A 14,609-nucleotide genomic window follows, 5' to 3' on the forward strand; every position below is an offset into this window, starting at 1 on the left:
GTGGAGCTAGGACACTGGGGGTTCCAGAGGCCACATTAAAAGGTCCCTGAAGCCAGATCTATTTCCTGGGGAGCAAGTCCCAGCAGTCAGAGTTGGGCAGGGATTTCCTTGAGCCTGGCCCAGAATAGAGGCCACGCTGGGCCGCCTGGGAGGACATTCTGACGGCAGGGCAGCACTTGCCCCGGAAGTCCCCAGGGGTTTCTGCAGCCCGGTGGCCAGTGACGTCGATGGTGACACCTTCCCGGGGCCCCAGGTCACCTCTTGGCTTGAGTCCTTCCATCCCGTAGCTATCCCCCTGGCAGGGTGCCTCATGCCTGCCTATAGGGAAGAGCTGAGCTCCCTGAGATTAAGGGATTATGTTGAGGCCAGGTGGGAGGACGGAGCCCATACCGGGGAGGGTGGTGGGGGCAGAAGAGCAGCTCTGAGTCAGGAAGCTTCTGCCAGGATGGACTGTCGTGCCCCGGGGAGCGTGGGGCCTACAGAGAGGTTGGTTAAGGTTGAGGGGGAGAGAGGGACACAGGGACAATGTATGGGAACTGGCAACTTTGGACTTTGTCATGATTCACAGAGAAATGGGGCTGGTGCTTTGAGCATGGAGGACTCTGACCAAGGGGTGTGGCATCCAACAGCCCAGAGGAGGAAGCTCTGGTCCCGTGGGTGAGACCAGCGGGGCCAGAAGGGAGGCTTGGCATGCAGTCACATACGATTCAATCCCACCAAGGGGCAAGGGCAGCTGCCTTGTGACCCTGTGTCACCAGAGCCCCTGAGGGTGGGAGTGGCTGTGGAAGGTGATAGAAGGTTCTGTCTTGGTGCTTGGAGCAGTGTAGTGGGGCAGCTGTGGCTCCGGTGGGCACCAGCAAGGCCAGTGAATGGACAGTGCAGGTTGCAGATTTGACCCTGACTTAAGGAAGGGCAGAGCCAGCTGACACCCAGGACTCCTGGAAGGCAGGCTGCGGCCTCCCCTGGCGGGGGCGCAGTGGCTCTAGAAGCCTTTCGGCAGGTGCTGCCGCTCCCGGCCGGGAAAGAGCCTGCCTGTGCGGGGGCTCGAACTCATGGCCACCAAAATCCTTCAGTGCTGAGTCTTTGCATAGATAAACCTGCTCACTAGAAAGATAAACATTCCCGGGCAACTAACGACACGTTCTAATATTCTGTTATTTGAACATCTGGTAGTCAGCCAGGCTGCTGCTTCCCCTAACCAAGTGTCTGCCTGCTGGCCACAGAAACACCAGTGTCCCCCGCCTGGCCGTGGGGTGGAGGCCGCCCTGACCCCTGCCCTGTCTTCTCCACAGGCTGCGTCATCACCATCTCGGGACGCATGACCTTCACGAGCAATAAGTCCATGGAGATCGAGGTCTTGGTGGACGCCGACCCTGTTGTGGACAGCTCTCAGAAGCGCTACCGGGCCGCCAGTGCCTTCTTCACCTATGTGTCGCTGAGCCAGGAGGGCAGGTCACTGCCCGTGCCCCAGCTTGTGGTGAGTGCACGTCCTTGGAATGGTGGCCCCTCCCTGCCAGGCAGCCCTAGGGTTCCTGTGCTTGGGCCTCCAGGGGGAATCTGTGCCTGCATGAGTCCTGTCTTGTCAGTAGGGGTCAGAGTGGGGCTGGGCCTGGCCACTGCCTGGACCCGTGACCTCGGGCTGCGGGACTGATCCAGTGAGGCCTTGAGAAGGAACGCCTCATAAGCAGCGGGGAGGCCTTTGGGCTGTACTCCCAGGGCCCGTGGGGTGGGGCTGGGCAGACAGGACAAGAGAGCAGACCCCTTTACGAGTGCCTTAGCATGACTGCTGCCTGGGCATCCAGGTCGCCTCTGAGTGTGGCGCCTCGGGGTTCACTAGCATGGTGTACGAATGCTGGAGGGGGATGAGGACTGCGCCATGGGTCCCCCATCCCCTGCTGAAGGGCCTGCTGGGAAGCTGGAGGGGTGGGCTCCCTCCAGGTGGCCCTGGCCCGCAGGTCCTGCCCGGCGAGACCAAGCCAGGCTGGTGGGCTCTGGGCCGAGGGTCCCAGTGCCTTGGCCTTTCTCCTCCTCAGGTGGGGTGGGTGGGGTGGGTCTTGCTCATGGGGGCTGCCCCGAGGTTTCCACATCCTCTGAGCTCCACCATGTTGGAGAACTGGTAGTTCTCTGCCTGGCGTGGACTCTGTGGGGTCACAGACGTTGGAAGGGTTCACGCAGCCCAGAGGCAGCTTCCCTGTCTCTGTCATAAGAACAGAGGTTCCCCATCCTGGCGAACCCCAGGGGCTCTGTAGCCTTTGGGCTGGTCCTGATTTCTCTTTGAACTGGCTCTTGTGTCTGTCACTGAGGGGAGCAAGAGGAAAGCAGAGCCATAGGAGCTTCCTGCCCCTCCGGGGAACAGAGCAGCTTGGGGGCGGGGGGTGCCCGCAGGCCTCTTGGGAACTGGCACTGTCATGGAAGTGGCCAGGCAGGCACCACAGCCCTGCGAGGCTGACCCTGATTCCAGAGGTTCTCAAGGCCCCTGCCCCTGCGGCGTCTGCTCCCCACGCAGATCTGCGAACATTTGCTGCTCAGCCTCCCAGAGAGGAGAGTTCATTGAAATCCTCTGGAGCAAACAAGCATTGAAAACCCATTCCTCCCAGAGGCTGGAGCATGGCCCATCGCTTCCCCACGTGGCTGAGGAAGGCCGCCTAGTGGCCCCAGCTGCCTTGTTTCCCAGTCGAGGCTGAGGCCCCTCCAAGCCCCTCTCCCAGCCCTGCCCCTTCCTGGAGTGGAGGAGGTCATGCCTCACCAGGGCCCATGGTGGCAGTGCCAGGCGTGGTATGTGAGCTGTCAGACCCAGCGAGTACCCTCCCCTGCCAACTCCAGGCCAGCTCTTTGCTGCCTCTCCCAGGTCGGGTGGGCTGTGTAGAGGTGCTGATGGTGAACCTAGACTTGAAGGATGAGGACTCGACCAGGCTGAAAGGAAGGGAAGTGAGTGGTGGGTGGCCCCAGCCCAGCACTAACACAGTGCCTGTGACCCACCCTTGCGCCACTCTCGTGACCAGGCCCCTCTCTGACTTGGGGCTTACGAGGCACGGTCCCCTTCTGGTGGGAGGACTGCTCCATGCCTCCAGCCCCACAGCCTCTTCTGTGGCAAAGTACCCTAGGCTGCCACCCTTCTGCCCCGTCAGGGCTTGCTTTGTTGCCTGCTCCTTTCTCCTTCATCTGCCCCCACCCCTCCCCATTTACTTGTAAGCCTACCCGCCTTGCCCCGGCCCACCGTGCCGCTCATCAGCCCTTGGCAGGATGGCGTCCTCCCTCCATGTCGCCTGGGCTGGTCTGCAGTCGTTCCTCAGCCCCTGACCCTGCTGTGAGGCTCCGGCCTCCTCTGTCCTTGACCTTCAGCCCAGTGTCTGGTTCTCCTTCCACCTTGGACACACCTTCTCTAAACTTGCCTGCTCTTCTCAGCCATGAAGTATGGGCTCCACTCCCACCCGGGCCCGCTCTGGTCTATTCTGATGGACCTGGCGCCCCTCCCGTGATGCTTTTCAGCATGGCTGCTCTCTGTCCTGATGCTGAATCCCCCCACCTGACCCAGGCACATTCCTGAAGCTCTCTCCTTCCCTGCTCTCTACCTCTTCCTGCCTCCTGGACGAACTTTCCCAGTTCTGTCTTCCCTCTGTGGGCAGCGTGGATAGACGCAAGGACACGCCCTGTCTGCCGTCCACTCCCTGGCTGTAGCACAGCTGACCAGGCCCTCAGTGAAGGCTGTGCTCCCTGGACAGGGGACCCTGTAGTGTCTGTAGGGACACTCTGGCCTCCCTGGCCACCACACAGTCCCCTAACCCTTGGCTTTGACAGGTCCTAGCCTGTGGCCCTTCTCTCCTGGGGTGGTCGGATCCATGGCCTGTGCCTCGAGCATTGCCTGTGTGTCGTGTTGACTCCCAAATTGACTTGGCCAGTGCTGCCCCTCAACAGGGTTTCCGAAAGCATCTCAGATACAGTTTGTCCCGAATGAAACTCATTATCCCCCGCTGCAAAAAAAATCCCTCTCCGCCTCTGTGCTGCTCTGGAAGTCTGGGAACCCAGCTGGCTCCTCCCCACTGCCCCCATGCCCACGCCCACCAAGTGCCACTCTGCTCCTCTCTCCCTAACAGCTCTTACTGCCCCGTCCCCATGGGACCCCGGCTCAATCCCAGCTGCTCCCTCCTCCATTCCTGGTGTTCTCAGTCTGACCCTTCCCTGCAGCCCAGGGAACTGGTCATCAAAATCCGAGTCGCTCCGTCTCCCACCGAAATGCACAGTGGCTCCTGCATGCCCTGGGTGTGGGTGCAGCAAGCTCACTCCCACCCGGTGCCTGTGCACCTGCTGCTCCCGTCTGGGCCGCCCTTCCCCAGACCCTCCTGGAGCTACGGCATTTCTCAGACATTTTTTCCTTACAAGGGCACCCACAACTGCTCTAGAGAAGCGTTGCCACTCCAGACCCCCTCCCAGCATCCCGCACTGCAGACGCTGTGTAGACTGTCGGGCTCACATGTCCAGGAGCAGGCGCCTGGCTGCCCGGGTCAGCCAGAGCTCTAAACTTACTAGCTGTGGGGCCTTAGGCACGCACTTTCTATGTGCCTCGGTTTCCTCTTCTGTACGGTGGTGATGGACACAGTACCCAATCCTTGGGGTGGGTGAAGATGGGGGGCCTTCGTTGTCTGCTGCTGTTCACCTGCTCTCCCTGGGGCCTCACACCCTCTCAGAGGGAGGAGTAAACAAGCAGTGAAGATAGAGGAAGTTGAATGGTGTCCAGGGTCACGAAGAAGAAAGCAGGGAATGAAGGGATCGGAGTCTGTGGGGGGGACAGGTGCAATTTTAAATAAGTTCCTTCCCAAGGAAAGCCTCAGTGGAGGCCTGGAGTCAGGGAAGAAGGGCAGGACCTTCTTCTTCTTGTGGGGACCGTTCAGGTGAAGGGAACGGCGAGGGCCGAAGGCAGAGCCACTGTCTGTAATGGGGGAGCTTGGGGACAGTGACACACCCGAGGCCACCTGGCTAGGACGGGGCAGGGTTGGGGAGAGAGGGCTGGTGGGAGTCTGTGGGGCTCACACATATGAACATAAAATAGAGGAGGGTCTGGGTCACCTGCGCTTTGAACAGGCTTCAGTACAGGTTGATGGGGTACCCTGGGGGGTCTCCCAATAGCAGCCCCTCAAAGCTGATAGTAGGTGGCATCCTCCCAGGTTGGCAGCAGCTGCAGGCGTGGTTGGTATTTGCCCACCAATGATGGTTCCCTCTCCCGGCTGCCCCCAGCTGGGCCGTGCACACTGGATGTGGGGGCAGGACCACCTGCACGGACCTCAGCACTCAGCTGGTTCAGGGAGGCCAGTGCAGGGACTGTGAGGGGCCAGCGATCCGTGGGCCCTCTGGGAGGAGACCTCTGTGCCTCACATCCCCCACTCCCTATAGAGTCCAACCCGAGGGGGTCCAGCCTCGTGTGGAGAGCAGCCTGAGGTAACGGAGGCTTTTGGGGCCGGGCCTGTGACCTTCCTAGAGCCAGCTGGGGAGCAGTCCTGGGGCTGCCCCTTCCAGAACTCCATACCCTGGGGTGGGTCAGAGTACAGGAGGAGGGCTGGCCCTGGGGGAAGGGGCTGCAGAGGGTCAGGGAAGGGCACCAGCTTGAATGGAGGGAATGGCGACCCATCCCCTGTGCGTGGCCGCGTCATGTTGATCCAGGCTGTTATTTCTCACTCATTAAAGATGGTCTTTGATTCTTCACTGAGGTGTCCTGTGGCCCACGAATGTCAATGTTGATGTCAATAAAAATAGCCGTTGGCGGGGCAGGCTGCCCAAAGAGGGATTTGCAGCTCTCACTTGGGGACGGCCCACATGAGCGAGAGTTCTGGGCTGGGAGCACGTGTGTGCTGTGTGCGGTGAACCTGCTGTGCATTCCGTCCCTCCAGATGTGCCCCGGCGGCCCCTCCTCCTACTCCCAGTCGCCTCCCCCATCCCCACGTCAGCTTTCTTCAGCCTCTTGTCTATTTTTAGCTCCCTTCCCCAGGGCCTGGCTGACACGGATGCAGCCTCTCTGCTTGGAGTTGCATCGCCATGAATATTTTATGCTGGGGGCTGCTGCATCCGCTCAGGGCAGCTGCCAGCACTTCCCTGTCTTGTATTAGAAGAGGCCAACTCAGCGGGTGAAGCCAGGCCTCCTGGTGGCAGTGCCCTCTGACCTTGGGCGGACGGGGGCTGGAGAAGTGACCTGTGGGGAGGGACAGCAGGAGGCAGGCGGCAGCTGACAGATGTGGGAAGGCTTTTCAGCCTGCGGCAGGGTCAGAGCCCATATGTCTGCTGAAGCGGAGGACGTCCCTGGCACCTCAGGTGAGGGCAGTACTTGCCTCTGATTCTTGCAGGTGTGGGCATTGTAGCCTCCACAGAACCAGGGAGTTAGGGCTGAGAGCTTGTGGGTCCTAGCCTGGGCCTGAGGAGGAGGTATAGACAGGGCGGGGTGCGGGGCTCGCCCAGGCCCCTGACCAGGGACAAGCCTGTAGCCTGTTCCAGGTACACCATGGCTGTCAGGGCTGAGTGAGCGCCATGACCCCACTGCTTCCCGGGCACACTGGGGAGGGGATGTGTCCCCAGATGAGCCAAGGCTCCAGCTGCGCAGCCACATGACGCAGGGCAGGGTCTTTGCAAAGCAGGCTTCCAAACTGCAGCGAGCCCATCCCACAGGGTGTCCCGAGGTGGCCAGGCCAGGACTCCGAGCCCCAGTCTTTAGCCACTGAAATGTTTTCTGGATGGAAGTGGGAAGCAATAAGGAAGGTGGGTGCGGCCATCTTTTTGTTTTGTTTTGTTTTTTCACTCTGTCACCCAGGCTGGAGTGCAGTGGCGCGATCTCGGCTCACTGCAACCTCTGCCTCCTGGGGTCAAGCGATTCTCCTGCCTCAGCCTCCCGAGCAGCTGGGATTACAGGCGCCTGCCACCATTCCTTTCTAGTTTTTGTATTTTTAGTAGAGATGGGGTTTCACCATGTCGGCCAGGCTGGTCTCGTGATCCACCTGCCTCGGCCTCCCAAAGTGCTGGGATTTCAGGTGTGAGCTACTGTGCCTGGCCTAGGTGTGGCCATCTTTACCTTGCCTTTTAGAGCTGCCTCATGCATAGCCAGGGGAGTTCCAAGAACACAGGGAAAATGCACACTTTTGAGCTTTGTCCACTCTGACGTGCCCCGACCTAGAAGAGCCCCTGAGACCCTCGGGCAGCTTCGTGTTGAGGGGGTCCCGCCAGGCCGGAGGCCGTCATCAACAGGGTTGCTTTCCGGTTAGGAAGACAGGGCAAGTGGATGCGGAGGCTGCTGCCTGTCTCCTGGGTGGGCAAGGGACTGGAGGGTCAAGGGAGGCTTCCTCTTGGGTGGTGCCTGGGTGAGGTCATCGAAGCCAGAGCCTTCAGGGAATGCCAGCCCCTCTGGGAGCTGGTGTGTCTGCTTCCCGTCCCCAGACAGGAGGGGGCGCCAGGCAGGGAGTCACTCGTCCGGGGTCACACGGCCAACAGGCCCATCTGGGACCTCACTGTCTGGGAAAGGGGGCCGCTCGCTGCCGTCGTCGATGCCACTGTGCCTTCTCCCAGCCAGGCCCTACTGCGGGGTCCTGGGAGGAGCCCCGCCTGAGAACCCTGCTGTGCGAGAACCTAAACCCTGGGAGTCCCAGCGCGCTGTCCACCCACGCTACGCTGCCCACCCGCACCGCACCGCCCAGGGCCTTTGCTTCAGCCCCAGATGATCTCAGGACCAGTGCTGGGCAGGTGACTGAACCTCTGCAGGCCACTGTGAAGTGTGGGGGTTAGGGCACATTTTAGTGCGAAAGTTTTCCGCTCCAGTTTGATCCTTTTGCCTCTCCTGGGGCCTTATGTGAGGCATGGCCTCAGCACAGACCCACACAACTTTCAGAAGGCTCTGGAACATGGCACCCACCTCACTTCTGCTGCCGCCCCATGACCTCCTTCTCCCAGCCTCAGCTGATTCACCTGCATGAGTGCAGCAGCCCAGTAAGCCCCGTGCCAGCCGAGAGGACAGCATGGCATGGGCCAGAGCCTCTGGAAGGAGGGTACTGTTTGACCTGCTGTCCAGCCGGAGGGGCAGGATGGGCCCCAGGGCTGAAGTCAGTTGAAAGGCCCTCTGCAGCCTTCTGGAAGTTGTCTGCCATGCAGTGCTGAGGGCCACAGCTTTGTGACGCACCAATGTGGGGGCTGCAGACAGGGCAGGCTGGAGATGCCTCTTGGCTGTGGCTGTCTTGAGCCGTCGCCAGGCTGTTGCCCCAAGTCCCCTCTCCAAGCCGCCTCAGTGATGCTGTCGCTGGAAGGTCCCTCGCCCCTTTGCACTCAGGAGGAAGCATGGAGCAAGGCTTTCCATGGTGGTGGCCACCGCTCCCCACCTGCAGGACCTGCCTGACCCCCAGGCACAGTGTGCAGAGGGGCCTGGGGTCCTTGCATGGGCCCCATTCCTCTCGAAGAAGCCTCAGGAGCAGAGATGGTCATTCTTGACTGTGTTCAGGCCGGGCCAGGACAAGAAGAGAGGTGTGGTCCCAGGATGTAGGACAGAGAGAGAGGTCCCCACATGGGGCCTTTGTCATGGGCAGGGCCCTAGGGTCTCTGCTGCCTCAACATCCTGGACACCCCGTTGCCACAGGCTCCTGCAGGCAGGGAGGGGCTGCACCTACTCCCAGAGAATTTCAGGAGCAAAAGAGTGGGCGGAAGCACTGTGTGGTGGCCGCGCGCAGCCTCTGTGCACTCGCCCTGGGATGGGCACTGCCTCACCAGTGTGTGGGCTCTTACACCTGCTTCCTTTGTTTGTTTGGCCAAGATTGAACTTTTGGAATAATTTTTTAATTGCTGACTAATTTAGGAAATTCAGCTGTTACTGGAGTGCAGAAGGTTGATGGTGTGTTCCTGGAAGGGCTTGGTGAGCCGCCTGCCGCGTTTGTCCATTAGTGAGGGAAGCCCTGCCCCCCTCCCGCCCCCACCTTGCTGCCAGCCCACAGGCGTGAGTCATGGACTAGAATATTCATGAGGCTCAGAATCCAGTGTCCTGCTCTCTGTTCCTTTTGCCTGCTTTTAGCGGGAGTCAGTCTTGTGATGGGAAAGTACGTGCATCCTGAAGCTGCTCCTGTCACCTCATTGGTTAGTGCTTGGGAACATCCAGTGGCTGGTGAGTCCCATGTGCCTAGAACCTGAAGCATGGGTACCGAGAAGGAGGTTGGCGCAGATGAGAGCATGCAGCCTTCTCCTCCAGCCTGGCTCTTGCCTTCCCTCTGCCTGAGCCCAGACTCTTTCTCCAGCCACCTTTCATGTTTCTGGCCTGCACGTATCTCTGAAAGATCCACTGTGTCCAGACAGTCACACACTGGCCCTTCTGAGCAGCACTGGTAGGCAGCTCTTCTGATGCCACCTCAGCCTAACCGGCTGCAGGGGGTTAAAAAAAACCACCTGGGCACGGTGAGCTGCTCATGTTCTCCCCATGAAGGTTTACAGAAGGCTCTGCTCAGAGCCAGGCCTGGGGGGCATACAACAGAGTGTGGGGTGGAGCCTTGGGGCCTCTCTGTCCCCTCTGCTGTCAGATTTGTGACATGGACAGAGTGAGCACTGCCAGGAGGGTGGCTGTACCAGGAGAAGCCCGTGGGTGGGATTTCCAGAGGGTTCAGTGAATCGAGGGAGCATCCCAGCTAGACCCAGGGCGCTGCGGAAGGTGAGCGAGAAGCCTATCAGGGAGGCCTGGAAGAGTTGTTGGGCTCACATGAGGTCCTGGCCATGGGACTTGGAGTGTTTCAGCAGGGCAAGCTCATGCCTGGAGTATCCGGGGGCTGGAGGCCGCCCACTTGGCGCTCTCAGCAAGGGGTGTGGAGTATCCTGGCAAAGGCCCTTTGCGGCCAGACACACGTCTGAGCCCTGCCAGCAAAGGTGCAGGAAGAAACAGGCCCTGGGCCCCACATGGTGGCAGAAATGATGCAGAGGCCTCCCTGCCTGTGTGTGCAGGATCAGAAGCAAGTCCCCAGCATGGCCATAGAGCTGCCCCATCTCCAGGGGGATGGCCAAGCCTAGGTGTGCTGGACACTCCCATCTCACCTTTGTCACTGTTGCAGGCTCCTGTTCAGACCCTCCATGGTCTGAGCCCTCTGGAATTTGTTGGGGACAGATGATGCCAGTGTTGATTGAGCAGAAGTACTGATTTTGAATCGTTAACATAAAGACCATCCCTATTTAGAATTAAGGCTGTTTGATCTGATCTTCATTTGTTTGATCATCCATCCGTCCGTCCGTCCGTCCGTCCATCCATCCATCCATCCATCCGTCCAGCAAATGCCTCCTGTGCCCCTGCTGTGTCCAGGCACAGTGCTGGCCTCCAGCAGGACAGGAAGCTCCACAGGGCATAGCACAGAGTGGGCACTCGCAGAGCAGAGGTGTGCCGTGAGCATGTGGCTTCTGGCCCACAGTGGGCACTCAGCAGGTGGCAGCTGTGATCATTATTGGTGTAGGCTGGGGACTGCCATGTCCACACTCCCAGCACAGGAGCCTCCGTGCCTGCAAGAGGGGCTCCTGAGAGGCCACCACCCAGGCCCCAGTCCCGACGCCTCTTCTCCCCTTTGTGGCGACAATCTCCCTGCCTCTGCCAGCAGCCTCCCGTTGGCCTTTACATCTCCTTTCTTGGCCCCACTGGGGGGCAGTTCTTTTGGGGTCTGAGCAGGTGCTGCTGGGTGAGGGGAGCCCCTGGTGAGGGTGTTTATGACTCTCCATGATGATCTCATTATTTGAGATTTCCGGCTGCTTTCTGCTGGAGGCTGGTGCAGTCCTGGGTGGGTGTGGCGGAGGAGGTAATTAACCCAGGCCTGCAGCTGCTGGGAGAGGCCGCAGCGGATGGCAGACAGGCTCCGCTAAGGCAAGGTCCTCAGGTGCAGCGAGACCCTGGGACACAGGTGCTTGTGAGGCTGGTGGTCCTGGCGCTAAGCTCACCATTGCTGGCTTCTCCATGCACAGGGCCCCTCGCCTGGCCATGCTGAGTGTCCTCAATAATGAGATGTTTTCATTGCTTTTGTGATTATCCCAAGACCCCTCTGGTCTCCTGTTATAACAGGGAGAGGGCATGCTACATGGCTTCCTAATTAAGAAGGTCTGTGTCCCTCAGGCTTACAGGAAGTTGTTATATCACCACTGGAAATGCTTTTTGTACCATTCATTAATTACAAAAAGGACAAGCAATTGATTTTACCGAGGGTGGAACTTAGTCACTCGTCCTCCATACCATGTTCCAAATGTGTGTTCTCCAAGCACAGAAAATGCAAAGTGGAAAACATTTGGTTTGCAGCATTCGGCTCTGAAAGCCACAGGCTTCCCCTCCGGTGGAAGAGAGCCCAGAAGACAGCAGTTGGCAGGAAGCACTAAGCGGAGGGAGGAAAAAGACGCAGACCCCAGGCCCAGGCAGCCACCAGGCTGCAGGGGAGTCAGGGGCTTGGTGCTGAGTGCCAGGCGGTGCTCCCTGAGCACCAGGGAGGGAGTGTACTGTCAACCTGCTACCCCGGGACCCTCCCCACACTTCTGTCCCCATAGGTGGTCATGATACCCTAAAGGCCCTGCTGCCTTAAGGCGACCCCAGGCCATCTAGCCCTCCTTTGGGGCAGCGACTCACCAGCAGGGCAGTCCTTGGAGTAGTCCCCAGGCTGCACTTGGCCTCAGGTATTTGTGAGGACAGCAGGACCGCCACGCAGACACACATGCATGCACCAGGGACCGCAGACACATGTGCACACACAGGTAGGAGCTCACGTGCACCAGCACTACAGGAAGCACTTTGCCATGTCACTTTGTTGAGTTCCTGCTTCCAGGTGAACAAACCTGGCCCTGGGCCACACAGCTGGGCCCATGGGACTCAGAGTCCTGCTCCTGGCTGTGCTGCCCCATCCGTTCCATCAGGCAGGTGCCCAGGATATATGGTGGTCATGTGCCCTGAGCTTCCCTTTGCCACCTCATCTTTTCTCTCTGGCATATTCTTGGGGAGCCTCAGAGGCTCGCAGGAGCCTGCCTGAGGCCACAAGTGTGTGCCCGGCAGCTGGCACCACTGGCCAGTACCCACGAGGCTCAAGTCCTTCCCCCACCAGCAGCCTCGGGGACTTGAGAGACATCTGTCTTCCCACAGAGCGCAGAGCATTCTCTCCTCCTTCACCCACCCCCAACCCTTCATTAAAAACAGCAGCAGCCAACGTATGCATTTATTTACTTTGCTGGGTGGAGGGAGATGACTGCGAGGAGGCAGCAGCCGGGCCCTGGGTGGGGCCTTGTGCTGGAGACATCTGTCTTGCTCTGTCAGCTTCTCACCCAGTGGGACGAGGTGGCCCCTTTGTCACTCGGATAGGAGAACTATTTAGCAGAGCCACGGCCTAGGGAGGCTGACTGCCCACCAGCAGTGAGCCAGTAACCTCCTACCATGGGACAGACACCGCTCTGCCTCCCTTTGTTCCACCTCCCTCTGGGTGGTGAGCCTGGGTCCTCAGGCACCTGGGACGTCCCTGCCCTTGACTGCCATCTTCATAAACTTCCACCCTGGAAGGATGCCCCGGGCACTCAGGGAGGAAGGCCGTGCCTTGGGAGGGCAGCGCTCATGGGTGGGCGCTCCATCCAGTGACACTGAGGCTCCTGGGCTGGTCTGGACTCTGTCTCAGAGCCTGGAACATCCAGCACATAGCACCATCCCCGGAGACGGGAAGAGCAATGGGGCCCGCACAGGCTCTCAGGCTCCCACACATCCATCCATCATCAGACAGCATTCACTTTGTCTGAGGGCAGAGCCTGGCTGATGAGTTTGCTGCAAATATTAAACAGCAGGACCACATCAGATCCACCTTGTGGCCCATTGCTGGGCACCGGCTTCTCCCTCTGCCTGGAGCCAACCCTGAGAATGACCTGCACACGGGTTCGTGCCCTCCTCAGGCTGCGTATTAACTGACCTCGTGAGAGGAGCAGCCACAGCCTTCAGCCTGTGGCATTGGGAATGCTTGAGGGGGGGTGGGAGCAGCTGCAGTGGTTTCAGATACTATGGCTGAGGGCAGGGCAGGGCCCCTGCCTGGGGGAGGCCAAGCTCAGCAAGAGGGCCAGGGTGAGGTGAGGGGAGGCAGGGAAGCCCCTGACCCTGGTTCACCGTGGACACCCTGCAGGTCCATCGCCTTCCTCACTTCCCATGCACGAGTCCCACCCCTAAAAGCCCCTCAGCATAGGATGACCTGGAGGGCAGCCTCCATGCCCAGGTTTAAATGGAGGCTCTCCCCTTACCCGCTCTGCCACTTTGGCCAAGTTACTCAGCCTCTCTGCTTCACTTCCTCATTGGTAAAAGTGGAACAGTCATCATTTCCGTGCTGCCTGGTGGGGCTGTCAGGAAGACCCTGGTACGCACAGCCTGCCGCACTCTAAGCATGGGTCGAGCAGAGAATATCCCCTTATCGCTCTAGTCCCTGCCCCGGGTGCACCGCCCATGTAGGGGCAAAGGGGCGGGAGGGCTCTCGTCTGCAGTGCCTTCTGCAGGCCCAGAGTTGGGTGGTCCTCCCACGTCCTCGGTGGCTGGGGGGCTGTGGTCACATCTCTGGTAAAGATGCCGAGAGCTGTGGGAAGTTACTCATATTCCACTGCCAGGTGGTCATGGAGGCCAGATCGTTAGGGGACACTGCTGTGTGTGGCTGGCAGAGGTGAGGACTGGGCTAGCTGAAGCGCTGGAGGTTTTCTCGGCTCTTGGGCGCAGATCTCCCTGCCATTCGGGCCGTGCTGCATGCGTGGGGCCTAGGGCCCATCACACACCTATGAACTGGACCAGAACATTTCGAGCATGGTCCTGAGTTAGCTCTTCACGCCTCTTGGCGGGGAGTGGGGAAAATCGCGCTTGTGCACGGCCCGGACGGCTCCGTCAGCTCTGCCCGCAGCCCACCACTTGTAAAGGCAGGGCCCCGTCTCTTTGGGGCCTGGAGATCATTGGTGCCCGGGGAAGAAAGGAGGGGCTGGTTTTCCTAGATCTAGGTCTAGGTAGCTTTTTGCTTTTCTAGCTTTTTAATTATAGAAAAAGTCAAATTATGCAAAAGTAAAGAGAAGAAAGAATGTCTGTGTCGTTATTAGCTTGGGGCCAGTCTCATGCGTTGACAGCCCTGACCACTCCCCCACCACAGAGAGCTCTCACCTATGGAGGTTTCCTCTTTTAACAGCTTTATTGAGATGTAATTACATGCCGTTCTGTTCACCCACTTACAGGATACAATTCAGCAGGTTTTCGTCTATTCACAGAGGTGGACATCCCCCACCACAGTCTATTTCAAAACATTTTATCACCCCAAAAAGAAGCACCACTCCGTAGCTGCCACTGGTCCCCCAGCCCCAGGCAACCGCAAATCCACTTTCTGCCTCTGTGTATGTGTCTCTCCTGGACATCTCGTCTAAATGGGTGATAGGCAGCTCCCTGTGACCGGCTGCTTTCACCGAGTTGTTTTTAATGCCTGGTTGAACATGGGCTGCAGGGAGAAATTTGGTCCCCACAACCCTGCCGTGAGGTGGACATTGGCCCATTTTACAAAACAGGAGTCGATGTGAGTCAGTGGTGAATCAGGATTCACACCCAGCTCCAGGGTTGAGGATGCTGGGCTGGTTTCCAGGTAGAATGAAGAGACCATCCC

At 59.3% G+C, this 14,609-nt stretch overlaps 1 protein-coding gene across 3 annotated transcripts in view; it reads left to right on the top strand.

The window, feature by feature from the left end:
* ACOT7 (acyl-CoA thioesterase 7) overlaps positions 1-14,609 on the top strand; it is a 132,874-nt gene that overhangs the window by 114,871 nt on the left and 3,394 nt on the right. For all 3 annotated transcript variants that reach the window (XM_007980774.3, XM_073007893.1, XM_073007894.1), the window contains one exon: positions 1,293-1,477. In XM_007980774.3, coding sequence (XP_007978965.1) covers positions 1,293-1,477 — 185 coding nt within the window. The remainder of the gene's footprint in view (positions 1-1,292; positions 1,478-14,609) is intronic.

Source organism: Chlorocebus sabaeus, chromosome 20 (assembly GCF_047675955.1).
Source record: "Chlorocebus sabaeus isolate Y175 chromosome 20, mChlSab1.0.hap1, whole genome shotgun sequence".
Classification (NCBI taxonomy): domain Eukaryota; kingdom Metazoa; phylum Chordata; class Mammalia; order Primates; family Cercopithecidae; genus Chlorocebus; species Chlorocebus sabaeus.